At 41.4% G+C, this 23,092-nt stretch overlaps 1 protein-coding gene across 1 annotated transcript in view; it reads left to right on the forward strand.

Moving 5' to 3' along the window:
- ATP6V1B1 (ATPase H+ transporting V1 subunit B1) overlaps positions 1-23,092 on the forward strand; it is a 43,712-nt gene that overhangs the window by 13,748 nt on the left and 6,872 nt on the right. Inside the window, exons 2-6 of the mRNA XM_044663026.1 lie at positions 11,583-11,638; positions 16,197-16,295; positions 18,497-18,590; positions 19,672-19,749; positions 21,570-21,709. Coding sequence (XP_044518961.1) covers positions 11,583-11,638; positions 16,197-16,295; positions 18,497-18,590; positions 19,672-19,749; positions 21,570-21,709 — 467 coding nt within the window. The remainder of the gene's footprint in view (positions 1-11,582; positions 11,639-16,196; positions 16,296-18,496; positions 18,591-19,671; positions 19,750-21,569; positions 21,710-23,092) is intronic.

Below are 23,092 nucleotides of genomic sequence, written 5' to 3' on the forward strand. Positions count from 1 at the left end.
TCTGGGACCCTAATTCTGAAATTCCAAGCTAAGGCATTTGGGGGAAGGTTAGACACTTTGCAGTGAGCCCCTAAGCTTCCCTAGCCATGCTCCCCCACCAAAGGAAGTCCCGCCCCTGGGCTAGGGGTGGGGGGCCACTGATGGCTGTTTTCTGTCTTTGTGCTCTGCCCAATCCCTTCTTTTCTCCTCCTTCTCTGCCCCCCCACTCCCATGGGAGGTAATAGTGGCTGATTGTCAGGCTTAATGGGGATTTCATGTGACAGGAGCTGTGAAATAGGGGGAGCAACCAGGCAGGGGTGAAGTTGAAAGACTTTTCTTCTGGGACAAGAATTGGCAATCTTTCCCTGTGGCTTTTCTCTCCCTCCACTCCCTACCCTGCCCCAGCCCACCCACCCTGCAGCTTTCCTCCCCAGAGTTCAAGGCTTTCTTCTCGCCCAACAGCTTAATGAGGATGGCATTGGAGTTTTTCCATGGGCTGGCTATTGCCTTTCTCTGGCCAGCTCTCAATCAACCTCTTTGCCTTGGCTCTGTCTCTCTCCCCCCTCTCAGTAGATGCTAACATCTCTGATCTCTGTTTCTGTCTCTGTTTTCTTCTCTCGACATCTCTCTTTTCGTCTCTGAGTATTTCTATCTAAGCTCTCTCTCTAAATCATTGTCTGGCTCTGGCTCTATAAGTCTCTTGCTCCCATTTCTTTCTCTCCCTTCTGCCAGTTTCTCCATTTCTCTCTCATTGGTTCCTTTTTTTCTCTCTTTTCTGAATGTCTTTCTATCCCTTTTCTTCTCCCCCTCTCCTTCCCTTCCCTGACTCTAAATGATTGCAATATTTTAGATGGAGTTACATTTTTATTGATATTTTGTTTTCACATCACCTAAGTTTTCTCCCTGCATAAAAGGAAGGAAGGAAGGAAGAAAGGAAGAAAGAAAGAGAGAGAGATAAAGAAAAGAGAAAGAAAGGAAGGAGGGAAGGAAGGAAGAAAGAAAGAAAAAAGAAAAGAAGAAAGAAGAGTAAAAATCAGCAGTACTGATTAATATTTTTTTAAATTGACCACCTGTGCTTTTTCATAACTGTAGACCCCCTCCCCTCTACTTCTGGAAAGGAGTAGAGAGGCATCTTCTCATACTCTTTCTTCTGAGCCATCCAGAAGAACAGAGAAATGGCCCGAGGGCCTTAAATGCCAAGCTCCTTTCTGTAATTTTGTAGTATTGACTGTCATTGTTTTGTAGTAGTTTTTCCCATTGACATTGTTGGCCTCATTGTATCTGTTGTTTTCTTGACTGCATAACTTCACTCTGCCTCAGTTCATGTAGTCCTTTTCATACTTCTCTATACTAATCACATTCATTATTTCTTTATTGTCATGTCATTTCAGTCTTGTCTGACCCTTTGTGACTCCATTTGGGGTTTTCTTGGCAAAGACACTAGAGTGGTTCACCATTTCCTTCTCCAGCTCATCTTACAGATAAGAAAACTGAGGCAAGCAGGTTTAAATGACTTGTCTAGGGTGATACAGCTCATAAGTGACTGAGGCAAGATTTGAACTCAGAACTTCCTGCCTCCAGCCAGGTACTCTATCCACTGTACCACTTAAATGCCTCCATCATTTCTTACAGCACAGAACTATTTCATTTCATTCATGTACTTCAATTTCTTTCGCCATTTTCCAATGATGGGCATTTGATTTGTTTCTGGTTCTTAGCCCATAAGGGGCTTTTCTTTATCTAAGACCTCTGGGGCAAAGAGTATAAGACCTTTTAGTCACTTTCTTTTTATAATTCCTAATCACTTTGCAAACTGATTGCACTCACTCTCCCAGATCCATGAACGATGAATTACCGTGCCCGTTTGTCCACAACCCTTCCAACATTGACTATTCCTGTCTTTTGTCATCTTTGAGAATATACGTTTTCTATTGAAAGTGAAACATTAATAAGATCTCTTCTGTCTTGCCTCATTTTCCTAAGAATCCCAATTGACAGCACTGAGTTATTGAGTTATCCATATTTTTTCACTTAGGTCAGGGTTACATTGTGGCCAGGGTCTGGAGTCAGTGTAGAGCACTAGAGTCAAAGTTAAAAGTCAGTCTGTTGGGTAGTTAGGGGTCAGTGTGGCTGGAATCAGGGGCCAGTCTATGCTCGGGACAGCAATGAGTTTATGGCCAGGATTAGTGGTAGGTCTGTGGACAGGATTAGTGTCCATTCTATGACTAAGGGCAACAGACATTCTGTGGCCAGAGATGGAGGTCAAGGTTAATGGAGAGTCTACAGTTGTGATTAGGGGTCAGCCTGAGTCCAGACTCGGGGTTGTGGCTGGGGATACAATGACGCTCAGTGGCTCATACACACTGTAAGCTCCCAACATTTATCTCATTTTTTTTTTTTAGCTCTATCTCTTTTTTTGCTTAGGTTTTGCTTTTTTTTAATCCTTATCTTTTGTCTTAGAATCAATACTATGTATTGGTTCCAGAGCAGAAGAATGGGAAGGGCTAGGCAATAGGGGTTAAGTGACTTGCCCAGGATCACACAACTAGGAAGTGTCTGAAATCAGTTTTGAATCCAGGACCTCCTGTCTCTAGGCTTGACTCTCTATCCACTGAACCACCTAGCTGACTTGACTTTAACTACATCTTAGCTCTAACTTGAGCTGCTAGAGATCTGAAAAGTGACTACAATTATAAGGTTAAGAAACAGTGATCTACTTTCTTTGGATCTGCTTTCCTTGGATATGGATTTTCCATTCAATTGATAACCTCACATTCCTTCTCATTGTGACAAATTTAATAATAGCTAGCATTTATATTTCGCTTTAAGATCTATGAACTCCTTTATGTAAATTATTTCATTTGATCCTTGCAAAAACTCTGTGCAACTGGTACTCTTTTCATCTCCATTTTGCAGATCATAAAACTGAGGTAGACTTGTGACTTGTCCAAGTTTACATAGATTGTAAGTAACTGAGGCAGAATTTGAACTCAGAACTTTCTGACTCCAAGTCCAGCCCACTATCCACTGTGCCAGCTGTATCCATATTTTTTTCTCTCCAGTAAATGTGGAATGAAGCCCTTAATTTGCCCAGGCCAAGAACTTTTCTTGTGAGAGAGATTTTTTAAAGTCATGAGATTTCGATTTGGAAAGGACCTTGAAAATTCAATCCCTTTCTTTTACCTGGGGGAAACTGAGACTTAGTGAGGGAAAGAGTCTTGCCCAAGGTCACACAGGTTAGTATATGGAAGAGGCAGGATTTGAACTCTGGACCTCTGCCTGCAAATCCAGAGTTCTTTCCACAACAAGAGAAGCATCAGGAAGTCACAGCTAATTCATTATTTTTTTAAACTCTTATCTTCCATCTTGGAATCAATAGGCAGAAGAGCAGTAAGGGCTAGGCAATGGGGGTTAAATGATTTGCCCAGGGTCACACAGCTAGGAAGGGTCTGAGGCCAGATTCGAACGCAGGATTTCCCACCCCTAAGTCTGACTCTCAATTAGTGGAGCCCACAGCTAATTCATTTTTGTTGTCATTAGTGACAATGGATCAGGGAACAGAGCTGGAAGAAGCTGGTGTGGGGATGGGATCATGAAGACCTCAAGAAAGATCCTTATGGTGGAAACATCACTGAACTTATTGATCATAGCTCAATGAGGAGGCAGGTGTGGGTCATGTGACTGATGCTACCTAATTTCTAACTTTTCTCTGAATCCACTAAATGCACACATTAAATACTGTCATTAGATGTAGCCAGGCAGGCATTCTGATCCACCATCACCATGATTTTATTTGCAGAACTCCTTGGACAGGCAGGACAGTTTCAGAAACACCAAGATGATACAACCTCTCATTTTATTGGTGAGAGAACTAGAGCCCTGCAAAGTCATTGGACTTGCCTAACGTCATACATCTAAATTGGATCCAACAACACCATGCTAGAATCTTCATCTTCTACCATTACCACTCTTCCACCAAGGAGCCAATACACAGAAGTTAAGAGTTAAGAAAAAAAATAGAATCTTCATCTTCTGACTCAGGAATCAGAATAATTGCAAAATCTTGGAGATGGAAAGGACCTGAGAGACCCCCTAGTGTGACCTCATACCTAAAAAAGAATCCCTTGTAGAAAATGCCTGACAGCAAGCCTCTGCTCTAACACCTCCACTGGCAGGAAACTCATTACCTTCTGAGACTGCCCTCTGTACCTTTGGACAGCTCTAACCATTACATAGTTTCCCCCCAACATCAAATCGAAATATGCCTCTGTAACTTCCATCCCTGACTCCCTAGTTCTACCTTCTTGGTCCTCTTCCCTCTTCTCTGTAATAACTGTTCAAATATTTGTAGACAGCTACTGTGTCTCTTCCTCCCATTAAATATCCCTGGCTCTTCCAACTGGTTCTCCTGTGGCAAAATCTCAAGGTTCCTCCCTTCACCCCAAGGCCTCCCCTTTGGTTATTTGCTTATTGGTGGATCTCCTACAAGGTGGAACTGAACTGAGCCCACAACTCCAGCTCTTTGGGGGTCCTTTTGGTTAGGAAAGAGGAAGATGAGGCAGGAGTAGGAGGAAAAAGATCATCTGACACTGAATTCCTCCAGGACCCAGTCTAAATGCCAGAAAGAAAGGTTGTTCTTCTAAAGCAGTGATTCCCAAAGTGGGTGCCACCGCCCCCTGGTGAGTGCTGCAGCGATCTAGGGAGGCGGTGATGGCCACAGGTGCATTTATCTTTCCTATTAATTGCTATTAACATTTTTAAAAAATTAATTTCCAGGGGGCTAAGGAATATTTTTCTGGAAAGGGGGCGGGAGGCCAAAAAAGTTTGGGAAAACTTTAGAATCTAAAGCCATGAGGAGCTAATGAACTTCCTTGAGCAGGACAGTGAAACAACATGCCCTTTAGGAATGTCAGTTTGATAGCCCTGTGGAAGATGGATTGGAGAAGGTTGACCCAGGCTCCCCCACCTTTCCAGAGTGACTCACATCCATGGTTCTCTGGCTGCCCAAGGGTTGCATTCTTCTCCTTTAGATAAGCTCGGAAAAATGTTCTATCCACCTTCAAGACATTATTCCTAATCTGACGAATACAATGAGTAGGATACAATACAATGAAACTTCGAAAGAATTGCCTTAGAAACAGACTGACAGATGAGCATTTCCTTTCCTTTCCTTTGGCCCCTCTTTAAAAAAGTTTGCCCATCACTGCCTTAGACATTTAGATACCACATAGAGTAACACTTGGAGGTCCTTTGTTGCCTTCTATTATCTGGTCACTTGGAAGCCCCTTTAGGAGGCTACAATAGCTCTACCTTGTTTTTCTCCTATTTCTTTCTTAGCATTCAGGCCTAACCAGCAACAAGTACTCTTTCTTGGAGCACTTTTCCTCCTGGGAACTGAGGAGCTGGAGGCCCAGACTTCTTTGAGCTGAGGGGAAATTTGAACTAGTGTAGATCTAGACTTGGGGTTGAGACCTGAGTTCATGTCTAATCTCAGTTACATACTGAGTACCAGACTTACTTCTGGGAAAGAGATTGGAGCTATGATTGCATTGGCACAGGGAATTCTGAAATGAGGAAGCTCCCTCTACCAATGTAAGCCTGTATCTTCTCTGACATTTAGAATCTTAAAGAGCTGTCTGGAGCACCAAGAAATAAAGTGACTTACCCAGGATCACACAGCCAGTTTGTATCAGAGACAGATTTGAATTCAAGAGTTCTTGGTTAAGAAGAGGGCTTTCTATTCCATTTACTACTCTACATCTCTGAATTTGTGACCTTGGATAAATCACTCGACCTTCTAAGTCTCAGGCTCTTCACTTCTCCATCAAATTCTACCTGTACTCCTCCCCATCAACCCCATATTGGAATCTTGGACTGCTCTTGGACAGAACTGGGCTCTGTTAAGTAAATTTTTCCTTCTTTTTTTCTGGGAACCATGCTTCCACATCATTTCTCTCCATCCCCTTGTGACCCCCACACCCATTTCCAGCTCCTCTTCCCCTTTCAGGAATTGTCTTTCCCTATTTAGAATATATTCTCCTTGAGAGCAGGGACTATCTTGCTTCCCTAGCATTTAGCACATAGTAAGGGCTTAATACATATTCTATCTGTTTATCTATCTATCCATCCATCTATCTATCTATCCATCCATCTATCTATCTATCCATCCATCTATCTCTCTATCTATCTATGTCTAGGTTTGTCTATCCATCCATCCATCCTTCCATCCATCTATCTATCTATCTTTATATGTCTGTCTGTCTCTCAGTCCATCATCTATCTACTTACTTATCTCTATTTATTAATCCATAATCTATCTACCTATCGTCTACATCATCTGTCTATCCTCATATATGTTTGTTGTTTAGTCATTTCAGTCACGTCCAATTCTTCATGCCCCCATTTGGGATTTTCTCAGCAGAGGTACTAGAGTAGTTTGCCATTTCCTTCTATAGATCATTTTACAGATGAGGAAACTGAGGTAGATAGGGTCAAAGGATTTGCTCCAAGTCATATAGCTAGTAAGTGTTTGAGACTGGATTTGAACTCAGGTCTTCCTGACTCCAAACCCCATATTCTATCCACTGTGCCACCTCGGTGCCCTAGCCTCATTTATAAAATGAATAAAATAATGCTTCCACTCTCTCCCTCCCAGAGTTTTGTGAGACTCAAAAGAAATAATCTTTCCAAAATTATTTGAATCTGTAAGTATCTACTATTGTTATTATTAGGTCCCATATGTGCTCTGATTAACATAAGTATCTCCCAGTGTGGAAATTCCTCCCCCCATGTCACATATCCACAATTTGCCAACAACTTACAGCCTTAGAGAGTTCTCTGGCATCACAGAGGGTTTATGTGGTTTGCTCTTGTCACATAGTATATATCAAAGGCAAGATTGGAACTCAGGTCTCCCCAACTTAGAGGACAATTCTCTATCCATTAATCCATGCTGATTTTCTTCTAGCTGTTTTAATCTCATAATTCATCCATTTGATTCAGCAAGCATTTGTTAAGGGACTGCAGCATGCCAAGCCCTGTGGCAGAGATTGGGTATGCAGAGACAATACCCACATAATTATGAATGAAATGCCCAAGTCCAGTGTCAGAGGCCGACTAGGACTCAGTTGGGCTGTCAGGGCTGGGAGCCTGAGTCATTCCCACAGTGGGAAGAGGGAGGAGGAGTTGGCTATAGCTGCTGAGGCTGAAGGGGGCAAGGAAGGGCAAGAGAGGAAGCAACCCCCTGGGGATTAAAAAGCCCTCTCTAACTCTGGAAGTGGTGAGCTGTGAAGGGGCCCAGCCAATGAGAGATATGGGAGGCCCTGTCCCCCTCCCCTCAGCCTCCCGCAGGTGTTCAGGGTGAGGAGGGGCCCTGGTCCAGGGCATGACCCTTACAGCAATGGTGGCTGCCCCTGTCACAGCTAATGGCCTAGATGCACCCGAGCTGTCAGGAGTGGGATGGGCAGGGAAAGAAGAACTGAGAGAGGGAGGGAGCTGGAAGAAAGTGGAGAAAGGAGGGAAGGGCTGGGGAAAGAAAGGGAACATGGAAGAGGGGTAGAAAGGAAAAGAAAGGAAAGGGAGACAATTGTAGAGAGGAAAAAAGAGGAGGGAGAGCAAAAGGGAGGAGAAGAGAAAAGAGGTGGAGTGGAGAGAGAGAGAGGAGGAGAGGGAAAGAGGGGAGAGGAGAAAGAAGGGGAAGGTAAAGGGAGTAGGAGAGAAGATGAGACATGAAAGGGCTAGAGAAGGAAAGAGAGAGAGACAACATGATTGGTGGAAGGAGTGTTGAGATTTGGCATCAGGAAACTGATCCAAATCCTAGCTCTGTTACTTAATGCCTATATGTTCTTGGCAAGTCACTTCAGTTCTCTGGACCTTGGTTTCCTCACCTGTAAAATGGGCAGGGGGAGAACCTAAATAATTACAAAGTTCCCTTCCAAAGAACAGGCAGGGGAAGGGAAGGGAAAGGAGGAAGTCAGAGGTTTTACAGGGAGAGAGAGGAGATGGAGGTTGGTGGGGTGAGAGTCCTTGGCTAGTTCATACAAAAATCATATTTGAACCTAAGCTTTATCTGCACCTCGGATGGTATTCCCTTGCTCCCTCAGTTATCCCCTCTCTCCTATACAACTTCAACCGCTCCATCTCCGCTGGCTTTCTCCCATCTGACTATAAAAATGATTAAGTCTCTCCCATTCTTTTTTTTTTTTTAACTTTGTCAGTTTTACTATTCTTCATTAAAAAGTACATACAAATTGTTACAATTTTGATCACAGCATTTTTATCAGTTATACTTCTGCAATTTACTCCCTAAATCTGAATCTCCCAGAAAAATTGGTTGAACTACTTCTAATGGAGCAATAAACATTTCTTTTTTTTTTTGTCTTGAAACCACATCTTTATTTTTTTCTAGATTTAAATATTTTATTTTTTTAGAAAAATTTTCCATGGTTACATGATTCCTGTTTTTACTTTCCCCTTCAACCACCCCCTTTAACCCCCTCAGTCTCTCCCATTCTTAAAAAAGCCTTCCTTTAACTCTTCTCCACTGTATAACCACTGTCCCATTCTTTAACTATTACAAGTTTGTCTCTACCTAAACTTCCTCTCCCTCACTACTCACTTTGACCTCAACCCATTGAAATTCAGTCTTCTACCACCACAGTGCTATTGAGACTTCTCTCTCAGAACATCATCAAATCGAATGGCCTTTTTTCAGGCTTCATCATCTTCTTGACCTTTCTGAAGGTCATACTATTGATGCAGTGCATAGACTGCTGAGTCTGGAGTCAGGAAGATCTGAGTTCAAATTCAGTCTCATTAGTTATATGATCTTGAACAAGTCATTTGATCTCTCTTTGTCTCAGTTTCTTCAACTGCAAAATGAAGAATAATAATAGCACATTATTATCCCTCCCATGGTTTGTTGTGAGAATCAAATGAGATCATATTTGTAAAGCACCTGACACATAAAAATGCTTGTTTCTTTCCTGTTGGTCACTTCCTCCTACTGGGCATACTCTTCTTGCCTTTGTAGTCTGTCCACACTCTCTATGTTCCAAACTGGACAGCCTCTGGCACCAAACCTCACCAAATCCACCATAGGCTACTCTGTGACTTTGCTCACACTCTTCCCTTCACCTGTTAAATTTTCAGTCCTTTACGATTCTAATTAAAGATCATGATCCCTCTGGACAATAATTAGACCTCCCCCGGACCTCAGATTCTTTATACTTATTTAATGTAGTTCTTTTATAATGTTGTATCTCCTTCTCCCATACCTATCTCTTTTTCCCCACTAAGGGCTTTGTTTCCTAATATCACTTGGTGTGTTGCCACAAACTCCTCTTTCAAGTATGTGGTTCACATTGTTTGCAAAGCAAAGAAAACACAAAAGACCAACTGAAGGGCCCATTCGACTGAGTCATTTCCAGGCATGTCCTCCCCCAAGGAAATTGCCTTGTATTTACATTGTATATATTTTGTATTTATTTATCTGGGTTCCTCTTATTTCTCCTCCATTAGACTAGGAGTGTTTGCTCAGTAGAATCGGGAACTGTTTCATTTTTCATTGTGTATCTAGTGCAGAGGAGAGGGATTAATTAGATACTAAATAAATATTTGTTGAATAAGTGATATCTTAGATCCCTCTTCCTTCTGACAGCCCTTCAGGAATCCAAAGACAACTCTCCCATCACCTGTAAGTTTTGCCTTCTCTAAAGGCTAAACATGCCCAGTTCTTTCTCCAGGCCAAGTTCTCCTAGGACAGAGACTCCAAGTCTTTTTACTGTTAGTTTCTCTTCTTTGATCTCTCTCTAACTCATCACTGGCCTTCCTACACTGTGGCCTTTTAACTAAAGATATTCAGCCTCTCGATCAGGCTCTCCACGACACTATTCCACAGCTCTACTTGAAAAGCCAGAATTGTATCTGTAAATACTGCTTTCTTGGGCCATGTCAGTCAGCAGAGCCATTCACACTCTTGCTTCTTTGACTTTCAGGGTAGGGAAATGAAGTCAAGCATGCCCCAATATTACTGAATATCAAAGAGAATTTACAGCAACTACTGTGAGTGTCTGTGACTTATGTCCTGACTACACTGTAATAGGTGTCAGCTACTAGTCAGTACATTGGCTTCCTTCCAACTAAAATCCCATCTTTTACTGGAAGCTTTACCCTGCCCCCTCTTAATTCTGTTGCCTTCCCCTCTGTTAATTATTTCCTAATTATCCTGTATAGAACTTATTTGTACATATCTGAGTTTTTTGTTTGCTTCTTTTCATAAAAAACCCTGAATTGATACAAGTATCTCTTCCAAGGCAGAAGAACAGTAAGGGCTAGGCAATGGGAATGAAGTGACTCATCCAGAGTCACATAGCTAGGAAGTACCTGAGGCTAGATTTGAACCCAGGTCCTCCTGACTCCAGATCTAGAAACTCTATCCACCAGGCCACATAGTTGCCCCTCTTTGTACATACATGTTTTATATCATCTCCCTAATTTGATTGTAAGCTCCCTGAAGGCTTTTGCCTCATTTTTGTCTATCTGCAGATTTTAGCACAGTGGTTAGCACTGTATCCCTAGAGCTGTATAACCACAGAGCTTGGCAGACTGCTTAATAAATGCTGATTGATTGGTAACAATAACAATAAGAACATTTATAAAGCTCTAATGGTTGGCAAAGCATGTTGCATATATTCATTCATTTAATCTTTACAACAATCCTATGAGGTAGGTACTGATACTATTCCTATTTTACAGATGAGGAAATCAAAACTGAGAGGTTAAGTGACTTTTTCAGAGTCACACAGCTAGTGAAGGATTCAAATTCAGGTCTTCCTGAATCCTAGTCTGTAAGGTTCATTTAAGGCAGTGATTCCCAAAGTGGGTGCCACCGCCCCCTGGTGGGTGCTGCAGTGATCCAGGGAGGCGGTGATGGCCACAGGTGCATTTATCTTTCCTATTAATTGCTATTAATATTTTTAAAAAATTAATTTCCAGGGGGCTAAGTCATATTTTTTCTGGAAAGGGGGTGGTAGGCCAAAAAAGTTTGGGAACCACTGATTTAAGGCAATGATCTTGTTTCACCTAAGCGTTATATCTCTCAGAAGATCTAGCATGGTACCCTATGCCCATTTGGCTCTTAATAAATATTTGTAGACTTGGTCAAAGTTGGAGTGGAAGTGTGGGTATGGGGGGAAGAGACAAAGATGAAGAACTATATGAGTAGCCAAAAGCTATATGTAAATATTTTTATAACCATCTAAGGAGTTTTATATGTGTTTTTATAAACTGTATATTGAAAGGATAGCCAAACAATGGAGCCAGGAAGAGAATATTAGCTTGTCCTGATATCTACTCCCAGCTGCCGGTATCCCCCTTACCCTAACCCACACACATTTACTTTGAATATATTTTATATTTATTTATATTGATCATAATCTGGTTTCCCCTAATCAAACAAAAATTCCTCGAGATCAGAGATATTTCATTTTTGTCTTCATATCTTGCCACCACCTTGCTTGATACACAGAAGGTACTTTATAAAAGCTTATCGATTAATTTTTTTATTTAGTTTTTGAAACATATTCTTCTCTCTCCTTTCTCAGCCTACAAGACTGTGTGCAGTGTTAATGGGCCCTTGGTTGTTCTGGATAATGTAAAGGTAAAAGGGATGGGGGTATGACCAATGGAAGGAGAACTCGAACCCCTGACCTGAAGCTAAATCCCTCTCCCTCATTCCTAACTCACAATACATCTCCCTAAACCATGTCTCCCCACTCTTTACCTTACCCCCCCCAACATCTGCAACTGTTCCTACTAAACTCTGCCACACAATCCCCCAAGCTCATTGAGACACATTTAAGACATCTTTCTTCCCCAGTCCCTGACAAATGCACAAAATATTTCATACCAAGGCAGCAAGTCGTGAAGCATAAATCTATCATGGCACCTCAGACACTTCCTAGCTGTGTGACCCTGGGCAAGTCACTTAACCCTCATTATCTAGCCCATACCACTCTTCTGTCTTGGAACCAACATAGAGTATTGCTTCTAAGACAGAAGGTCAGGGTTTCAAAATTAAAATGTTAAAAATAAATCTATCATAGTAAAAAAGACTTTTTTGGTATAGTAGAAAGATCCCTGGGTTGGGAGGGAGGGGCAGGGACAGGATTTCAACTCTCTTCTCTGACAATGAATCAAGGGGTAGCCCTGGCTGGGTCATTTATCCCCTATGGACCTCTATTCACTCCCCTTTGAAGATGATAGTATCACATTTTTAAATTCTTATGATTGCTGTAATAGTCTGTACAGATGGATAATTCAATGGAGCAATGCCATTAGATTTCAGGAATCCTTGATTTGGGCAGCAAATAAGGCTCACCATCAAGCTCATGGGAAGTAGTCATATCTAATTATGGATAACGAGGCTCCATTATCCCCCCCTTCTATTATGCCCCCCACATTGCTTCGTATGTTTCATATTTACTTTTCTGTGTTTGTACTCTTACTCAATATGCTAGAATGTAAGCTTTTGAAGAGCAGGGACTGTCCTCATGAGGCTACCTCTTTGGAATCAATCAATCAGGCAGCAAGCCTATTGTACCAGACTCTATACTAGACAATAGGCCTCCAAAGACAAAAAGGTAGCACCTACCCTCAAAAGGAGCTTACATTCGATCAGAGGAGACAACCTGTTTTCATCTGTAACTACCCCCAAAGTAGTTGGGGGAGGCATAAATTGTTGGGGGAGTTTGAAAAGGTTTAGAGTAGGTAATACTTGAACTGAGTATTGAAAGAAGTGAATTATGGGTTATGAGATAGGGTTAAAGGAGGCATTGGGACCAGTCAGGGCAAAGTCATGGAGATAGATGGTGGAATGTTGTAAATCCAGAGACCGGAGACCTAGGTTCTAATCCTGCCTGGCTCTGCTACTCACTTGCTGTGGACCTTGGGAAAATCGCTTCTTTCTGAGCCTCAGTTTCCTTATCTGTAAAATAGGGGGGTCAGACTTGAAGATACTTAACAGGTCTATATTCCTTTAAAACTACAGAATAAGATAGATAAGAAGTAGCAAGCTAATCCTAGATCAATTGGAGTTGAGTGTGGGGGAAGGCAAATAAAATGTTAAGATCAACACATAAAGACCTTTCCCCATTCATGCTCCAGAATCTATTTCTGTGCTATAGGTTCTTCATGTCTGTCCCCACAGCGCCATCTCCTGGCAACCCCCTACACTGTAGAAAGAGCTCATTCTATATAAAACATCCCTTCTCTAGTGTAGTGAAAACACGCCCAAAATGTTACTGTCCTCCCAGCCTCATCCACAAGCTCCAGGCTCTGATGCTGGAGGTAATCAGGACCTAGATTTTACTTCATTTAGCAATGAAGCGTTTTTTTACAGTGAAAGAGACAATGGAGGGGTCAAGAAGAGAAACAGGAACAGGACAGACAAATAGGATAGAGACAGGAGTAGGAAAGGAAATTGGGCAAGGAAATAAGCAGGATAGAGGCTGAGATGGAAATAGGGACAGGAAAGAAGACAGAGATGAACAGAGAGAAAGGAAAAATCCAGAGACAGAAGCAGGGAGAGAAAGAGATAAAGATAAATAGAAAGAAGGAGGAACAGAGAGAGGAGCAAGGAGAGAGGTAGAAGAGAAAGAGATAACAGACAGAGACAGGAGAGATAGAGAGACAGAGACAGAGAGCACATGGAAGTATAGATAGGTGGGGATATACTCTCCACCTCAGAAATTTACTAACTATATGGCTTCTGTCTATGCCTCAGTTCCCTCACTTGTGAAATGAAGGGGTTGAACTCAATGTCTCTTGGTTACCCAACCCATTTTTTAAGTCCAAGATCCTGGGTTGGGGGAGAGGTGAAAAGTGTCAAGTACAGCAGCAGGTTGAGAGACAGGGACAGGCAGAAAGAGTGATAACTAAAAGAGAAAGGGCGCAGAGAGAGAGAGACAGGTACAAGAACAGAACTATGGACAGATAGGAAAAGGAGTAGAGACAGACAGGGATGGGAGCAGGGATAGAGGAAAGAGCAGGGGCAGGGGCAGGGATAAGAACTAAGAGCTAGAAAACTCCTTTGACATCAGGGTTTCTGGCTTGCCCTCTTGTCCTTGATCTTGCCTACCCTCTTGTGGCCAAAAGCAAGACCACTGGGAAAAGAGAAGGGATGATCAGAATAAGCAACAGCTTCTGGCATCAGTCCAGCTCTAGGGTCAATAGATATGGTTTTGAGGGATCAATGACTCTCCCTCCTATACCCTGCCACTGTCCTCACAGAACAGAATTGTCCTAAAATTCCTTAGATACCCCATCAGAGACTCAGCAGGAGTCTAAATCTTTCTTTGCTCTGCTTCTATCCAACATGGGGCCCTCTGAATGAGACAAATGTTTCATAATCACAGAGCAATGAAATGGTTGGGGGGTGGGGGAGAGGGGGAGAGACAGTTCTTAAGACAGAGGTCCTAGGTTCAAACACCAACTGTCTTTCTTACTGTGTGATCTTGGCAAGTCATTTATTTCTCTTTAATTCTATTTCTTCTTCTAGAAGATGGAGTTACAATCATACATGATGTAGCAGGGGTTTTATCTTTCTCAGTTAGAAAAGCATAGTAGAAGGAAAAGAAAGTGAATTTTTTCCAATGAAAAGAAAATAAATTTATTTTAAAAAAAAGAAAGAACATTGACCCTAAGTTATGAAGACTAGATGTGATTCTAGAAATGTGAACTACATTCTATAGAAGAGAATAGTGGGTACCATTTGGGGATTCATGATAAGTATGTGATCTCATCAGTTTGGATGTTCTCTCCAATGGCTGATCACAATCCATCCCACCCTCAAAAAGAAAAATGTTCTTTAAAAGAATGCCTACACTTTGACACAGCCATAACACTGCTGGGTTTGTACCCCAGAGAAATAACAAGGAAAAAGACTTGTACAAAAATATTTATAGCTGCATTCTTTGTAGTAGCAAAAAATTAAGGAGTGTCCATCAATTGGGGAATGGCTGAACAAATTGGGGTATCTGTTGGTGATGGAATACTATTGTGCTGAAAGGAATAATGAACTGGAGGAATTCCATGTGAACTGGAAAGACCTCCAGGAACTGATGCAGAGTGAAAGGAGCAGAACCAGGAGAACATTGTACACAGAGACGGATTGAATGTAATGGACTTCTGTACTAGCAACAATGCAATGACCCAGGACAATCCTGAGGAATTTAGGAGAAAGATGCTCTCCACATCCAGAGAAAGAACTGTGGGAGCAGAAATGCAGAAGAAAAATATAGGATCAATCACATAGTCCAATATGGATATGATTGGGGTTTTGGTGTTAAAAAATTACTCTACTGCAAATATGAATAACATGGAAATAGGTCTTGAACAATGATACATGGATAACCAGTGGAATTGCTTGTTAGCTCAGAGAGGAGGGAAAAAAGGGGGGGGGGGATTATAGATCATGTAACCATGGAAAAATATTCTAAATTTTAAAAATTAAAAAAAAAGCTTTCTCTCCCAAAAAAGAAAAAGAAAAATGTTTAATAAAAGTGTTAGATAACTTCTAAGATGCCTTCATCAGTGTGCCAGTAAATGTTTAACAACCAGCTCTCTATAAGAGAAAATGAATTAAGAGCACCCTTTTAAACTTGATTGCCTTATTAATATTATCTCCATCATCAGTGATCCAAGAAATAATAAATTAGTCCCCAATTTGTAGCATTTGTCAATTTCTGCTTGCCCTAATTGCCTAACTCTTACTACTCTTCTGACTTGCAACCAATATTTAGTATCAGTTCTAAGACAAAAGGTAGGGATTTAAAGGGATTTTAAAGAAGAAAGAAAGAAAATTTAATGAGCTGTTTCCAGCACAGCCCTGGGTACCTTCTAACTCTAAATCTTAAAATGCAAAAGATGACAACAATGGCTAAATAATTAAATTAATTACACCAATAAATAAATTAAATAAATATAAATGAATAATCTCTCTTGATAGAGGCAAGACATTTTGCAAGTGAGGAAACAATGGCTCATAGAGGTCAATGATTTGCCCAAGGTCACAGAGTAAGTTAGTGACAGAACTCTAACTTCTGACTAGTGGTTCTCTGCATGTTTTTTACATTATGGGAAGGGGCGAGACAATATTATTCCCCTCCACCCTCCTTGCTCTCATTTCTTTTTCCTGGATGTTCTGCCTTCTCCCTCAGTTTGCCCAATATGCTGAGATCGTCAACTTCACCCTTCCAAATGGCACTCACAGAAGTGGGCAGGTCCTGGAGGTGGCTGGGACCAAAGCTGTCGTTCAGGTAAGAGGACAAATGTTGGGGAGGTTGTGGGGTGAGACTCGGTGTTGGTGGGGAGAGGGGTTAGGCTCCAGCATCTCTCCACTCCTCATCTGGACTCTGGATCTTCACTCATGCTGTTCTCCCCTTCCTCCCCTTGCCCCCACTGGGAACACCACCCTTCTCCTTCCTTTCTAAATGCTACTTATCTTCAAAACCCAACTCAAATACCACTTCCTCCAGAAAGACTTCCATGATTCTACCTACAGTTGCACCTAGAGTCTATTCCAGGATCCAGTCCTTGTCTAGATCTGTCTGGGCTGGCTCTCAAACTATTTCATTGGTGTGAATAATGTCTCTCTCACCAACCAGATTGAGTTTTCTAAAGTCAGAAACTCTGTGTTCTTCTCTTGTCTCATCACACAACATAGCACATGACTGGAAAGCCTTGTAAGTTCTTTAAAAACAACTGTTTTCTTGATGCCACCTGTTTTTACATCACAGTCATTTCTAGAAATTCCACCACCCAGTCTCCAAATGAAACCATCCCAGTCACAAAGTAGAATAGTTAGACCAAAATCCCCACGAGTGCACCAAACTGTGGATACAGCATCTTGTTTATGTAGCCTGCCAGGAGGCAGAAAATTAGTTTTATTATCTGTTCAAAAGAATCAGTGTAGTTCTTTCAGTTACCCCAGGACTTAGCTTCTGTTTACTTTGCTGTATGAAGCAGTTCCAACAACAAACTGGGAAAACACTTTTATAGCAAATATCTCTGTCAAAAGTTTCATTTCTCAAGTAGACAGAGAACTGAGTCAAATTTATAAGGATACAAAGCATTCCCCAATCAAAAAAAAAATGGTCAAAGGATATGAACAGGCAATTCTCAGATGAAGAAATGAAAACTATCTTGAGTCATATGAAGAATGCTCAAATCACTCTTGACCAGAGAAATGCAAATTAAAACAACTCTGAGGTACCACCTCAAATCTATCAGATTGGCTAATAGGACAAAAAAGGAAAATGACAAATGTTAGAGGAATGTAGAAAAATTGGGACACTAATACACTATTGGTGGAACTGCGAACTGACATAACCCTTCTAGAGAGCAATTTGGAGCCATTCCCAAAGGGCCATAAAACTTGGCATACTCTTTGACCCAGAAATATCACTACTAATTCTGTATCCCAAAGAGATTAAAGATAGAGGGAAAGGATCTATTTGTACCAAAATATTTATAGCAGCTCATTTTGCGGACGCAAAGAGCTGGGAACTTAATGGATGTCCATCAATTGGAGAATGGCTGAACAAGTTGTGGTATCTATGAAACACTATTGTGCATAAGAAATGACAAAGAAGATGATCACAAAAGGCCCTGGAAAGACTTATATGAACTCATCAAACCAAAGTGAGCAGAACAGAAGAACACTGCACCCAGTCATAACAATAATATACAATGATCAACTGTGAGTGACTTAACTATTATCAACAATGCAAGGAACCAGGACCACTCCAAGGAGCTCATGATGAAAAAACTGTCCACTGCTATAGAAGGAACTGCCAGAATCTGAATGCAGATTGTAGCATGCCATTCTTCACTTTATTTCCTCCATGAATTTCTCTCTAGTGTAAGAGCACAAGTGTGTGTGTGTTTAGGGGGAAAGAGAGAGACATACAGAGAGAGAGAGACAGAGAGACAGAGACAGAGAGAGAGAGAGAGAGAGAGAGAAGGAGAGAGAGAGAGAATTTCTATGGGATAGCTAGGTGCAGTGGATAGAGCACAGATAGTCAGAAAGACCTGAGATCAAATCTAGCTTCAAACATTAGCCATGTGGCCCTGAGCAAGTCACTTAATCCTGTGTGCTTCAGCTTCCTCATCTATAAAATGAGCTGGACGAGGACATGACAAGACACTCCAGTATCTTTGCCCAGAAAATCCCAAATGGGGTTACAAAGAATCGAATGCGACTAAAAATGAAGAACAACAATTATATATAATATATAAATACATATATATGATGGTTGATTGATCATTATACAGGATATCCTAAAAGTACTATGGTATGGTTTTAAGCTCTTATAGCTATATTTGATATTTAAGCTTTTAAAGCTTAAAACTGTAGAGTGACTTTTAGGACATCTTGTATAACTGCCAGTTATAATTGTCATCATTACCTCACCACCATCACTATCACCATCATCATCATCAACTTCTTGTCCCACAGGTATTTGAAGGGACTTCAGGGATTGATGCCCAGAAGACAACCTGTGAGTTTACTGGTGACATCCTCCGGACTCCTGTATCAGAAGACATGCTAGGTAAGGAATGGAGTTAGGTATGGACAATTCCAGACATGGGTAAAATTGTCAGCCACCCCATTTGATAACGTACAGACATCATAGTTCAATGGAAAGAAAGTTGGAATTGGGGGCTAAGGTCACGGGCTTAAATCTCACACCTGCCACTTATGACCTGTTTGACCTTGGCCAATTCACTTAATTTTTCTGGATTTTATTAAGGTTTCTCCATCTATAAAATGAAGGACTAGATGGCCTCTGAGGTTCCTCTCAGCATATAATGTCAAACTGAAGAAGGACTCCAGAATACAAAATGTCAGAACTGGAAGATTCCAGAGTACAGAATGTCTGACTTAGGAGGAACTTTAGAATATACAATGTTAGAGTGAGAGGGCCCAAGTACATAATTATTTCCCCCATTTAAGATAAGGAAACATGCTCATAGAGAAAATGACTTGCCTAGAGTGATTCAGCTAGTAATCAGTGGAGTTAAACTCTAAGTCTTCTGAGTTTGAGTCCTGTTTTTCCCACTATCCCAAGATGCCTCTTATGAAGGGCACCCCAATATTTTGTTTGTCACCAAAGTGCATCTCCACCATCCTTCCACGGCTCCACCTTTTGCTTTTCCGTGCCCTGGAATTCCTCTCTATTAGAGTTGGTTCACTTGGTTAGATGACAAAGGTGGGAACATTGCCCAAAGTAGACTTCTCTGAAAAATGAGACAGGGATTGGAAAAGAAATCTAATGGAATAATCTCTGGAAATCTAGAGAGTGCTGAAACAGGGAATGGGCAATTAACAATGAATTAACATTAACTTCTACCTATTTTTTTCTAAGGTCCAAACAACTCTATAATTCAGTGATGGGCAAACTTTTTAAAGAGGGGGCCAAAGAAAAGGAAATGCTCATCTGTCAGACTGTTTCTAAGACAACTCTTTAGAAGTTTCATTGTATTGTGTCCTACTCATTGCATTCGTCAGATTAGGAATAATGTCATAGGGCCGGAGAGAACATTTCAGGGGGCCCACATCTGGCCCACAGGCCATAGTTTGCCCATCACTGTTCTATATTCTTTGACTTCTTCCTACATCCTTCCTCTTAGGGCGAGTTTTCAATGGTTCTGGCAAACCCATTGACCGTGGGCCAAAGGTTATGGCTGAAGACTTTCTGGACATCAATGGTGAGTGGTCAATGGCTATGAGTGGACTTCAGAACCCCTTCTCCCATCCCCAGGGATTATATTCAACTGCCCAAGTTCTCCCAATCCTCCCTCCCAAGGTGGGATCTCCAGAAGGCACTAAACAGAGTTCCTATCTAGCCTCTCCAGTGATGTCTCAGGGTATTTCAATAATAATGAAATCCTTTTACCCCATGGTCAGAGCCCAAGGGAATTTGCCCATCCATGAAGGGGAGAGTTGTTTAACTTTTCCCCATAAGGCCAATCCCATATTTTTTTTTAATTTTAAACCCTTAACTTCTGTGTATTGACTTATAGGTGGAAGATTGGTAAGGGTAGGCAATGGGGGTCAAGTGACTTGCCCAGGGTCACACAGCTGGGAAGTGTCTGAGGCCGGATTTGAACCTAGGACCTCCCGTCTCTAGGCTTGGCTCTCAATCCACTGAGCTACTGAGCTGCCCCCCCAATCCCATATTTTTATGACAAGATATACCTGGTATGATATGAGAGGCCCTTGGAAGGCCCTCTTCCCCAAGAAGCATCTTCTGAATTTGAACCATTAGATTCACCTTTGTTCTCTGCTGCTTCCTCTGTTAAAGTCACAGTTCCCCAGGAAAGAAAATGTGCTCATAAAAAATAGAATTTTTAAAAATAACTTATTTTTGTCTATAGCTTTTGTTTTCATAACATCTTCATGTCCAAATATCTCTCTCCTCGTTCCTCTACCCAGCGATTCATTCCCTGTAACAAAAAAATATATAGGAAGAGAGAAAATATCAGTTCAACAATATGACCAAAACATTGTCTGGTGGTATTCAAGATGTGCTGGAGCCAGTTTATACCAGTTTACCAGAATCAGTTGTTAAATTTTTGATGCCACCTTTTACACCTTGGAGATCAACAAATGTTATCAATCAGGGCTTGATTTATTGTTCTCTTGATTGTCTAGACTTAAGAAAATGATGGAGAGAACATTAATAATGCAGATAAAAGTATATCAGCCATACATTTTCTTTTCAGTCTGTTGTTCCATCTCTCATAGTACTCCCACTCCTCGACCTCTGCAAAGAAGGACGTGAGATGCTTTCTTTCAAGGCTTTTCTGGAGCTGTCCTTGGTCCTAATAACAACACAGCAAAATACTGAATCCTAGACTCAGAAGGGCATTAGACTATAAAATGTCCATACTGAAAGAATCCTTAGAATAGAGACTGTCACACCAAGAAAGGACTTAAGAATTTCAAGTCTGGGGAAAAAACCTTAGAACAGAATGACAGAGCAAGGAGGGATTTTAGAGCATAAAACGTTAGACTTCAGAGGAGTCTTCAAACACAGACTATCAGACCTGGGAAAGATCTGAAAACATAATGTCAGAGCTGAAAGGGGTCTTAGAAGATAGAATGTCAGAACTGGGAAGGATGCTATGGGACATCCAGTCCAACACCCTCATTTTACAAATGAGAAAACTTGAGGCTGAGAAAGAGGAAGCAATTTTTCCAGGATTGTCCAATGAGTCAATGATACAAGCCCCATGCAAGGCAGGAGCTCAATGCAGGAGTTGGTGACATTTCTATTACTAAACTAGCTCTATTGCTATGTAGTAATCCATTTCATCACCAAATATGAGTGTGTCCTCTAGTGATACTTCATTGTCCTCAGTCTGCCTCTTTCCTCTTCCTTTTCCTAAATCGCCCCTTCCTCACTCATGGATCTGCAGACTATAATTTTAGAGAAATCAAGAGACTCCGAGCCTAGTGGATATGTGCAAAACCTACCTCACTGCCTCCCTGTTTTTTTCCCTATCTTTACCACCTCTCACCTCAGGTCAACCAATCAACCCCCATAACCGAATCTACCCAGAGGAGATGATCCAGACTGGTATCTCCCCCATTGATGTCATGAACAGCATTGCCCGTGGCCAGAAGATTCCCATCTTCTCTGCAGCTGGACTCCCTCACAATGAGGTAAGAAGAGAAGAGCTGGGCTGGTATTCATTTGGGCGTGCCTGGCACTCCTGGGAGAATACAAGGCCTAGTGGCAGTCTCTATAGTCTGTTTGACTCTGGTCAAGCCAAGCACCTTGGTCTCTCCCATGATGCACTAGAACTAGAACTAGAACTCTGGGTGCTGCCTGATCCTTAGGTTTATCTATAGTTAACAATGTTGCATAGTGGGAAATGGAATGACTTAGGAGTCTGGAAAACATGGGTTCAAATCCTACCTTTCACTCCTACTCTCTATGTGATCCTGTGGAGGTCATCTAATCTCTTTCATCCTCAGTTTTCATATATGTGAAGTGGGTACAATAATACTGACCTGTGTTATTATGAGAGTTAACTGCAAAAATGCCCAAAAGCATTCTATAAACTTTAAAGTGCCATATAATACAAGCTAATATTTGCATAGAATGTTTTATATATATTACATCACATCATATATTACAGCATAGCATATTTTGTCATTATGCTAGAGAGTTGGTCTAGAATCAGGTATCATCATCATCATTATTATTATTATTTAAACTAACATTTATATTGTACTTTAATGTTTGTGAAGCACTTACTTAAATCAGTTGGTGTTATTATTTTCCCCATTTTACAGAGGGGGAAACTGAAGCAGATCATGGTTAAGTGACTCACCTAGTGTCACAGAGCTAATAAGTGTCAGAGACAGAATTTAAACTCAGGTCTTCCTGACTCCAATTCCAGCAGATACCCACTATGCCATTTAGTTCTCTATAAGTTTCACCTATTATTGTTGAGTCATTGGGAAACATCTAGTCTGAACCCCTCAGTGTACAGATTTTTAAAAAGACCTCAGCTCTAAATCCAGAGCTCAATGCCCTACCCCACAAGCAGCTGGGTGCCAGTCTTTGAAGGAAAAATGTTAACTTTCCACAAGGCAAGATTGATCTCATCCTTTGAGCATGACTCAGTTTCTCCATATGATCATTTAGTCACAGTTTATTGTCCTCCATTCTTATTCCCCAAATATCATACACTCACACACAGACATTTTATTGTGTGGTTTATAACTCTTGGCTTCACTCCAAGCTTCATTCTTCCCTCCAAAGGTGAGGAGGCATGATGCAATATTAAAAGAGCTCTGATCTCTCAGAAGTCTCCTCATATGAAACTTGGATTCTCATATTCTGATGCCAGTGTGCTTTCTCTCTCTCTCTCTCTCTCTCTCTCTCTCTCTCTCTCTCTCTCTCTCTCCCCTTCTCGGCCTTTCTCCCCTCTTTCCCTCTCTCTCTCTCTCTGTATGTGTGTGTGTCTGTCTCTCTTTCTATCTCTGTCTCTGTTTCTCTTTCCCCACCTCTATTTCTGCCCCCTTTCTGTCTCTGTC

Source organism: Gracilinanus agilis, chromosome 2 (assembly GCF_016433145.1).
Source record: "Gracilinanus agilis isolate LMUSP501 chromosome 2, AgileGrace, whole genome shotgun sequence".
NCBI classification, from domain to species: domain Eukaryota; kingdom Metazoa; phylum Chordata; class Mammalia; order Didelphimorphia; family Didelphidae; genus Gracilinanus; species Gracilinanus agilis.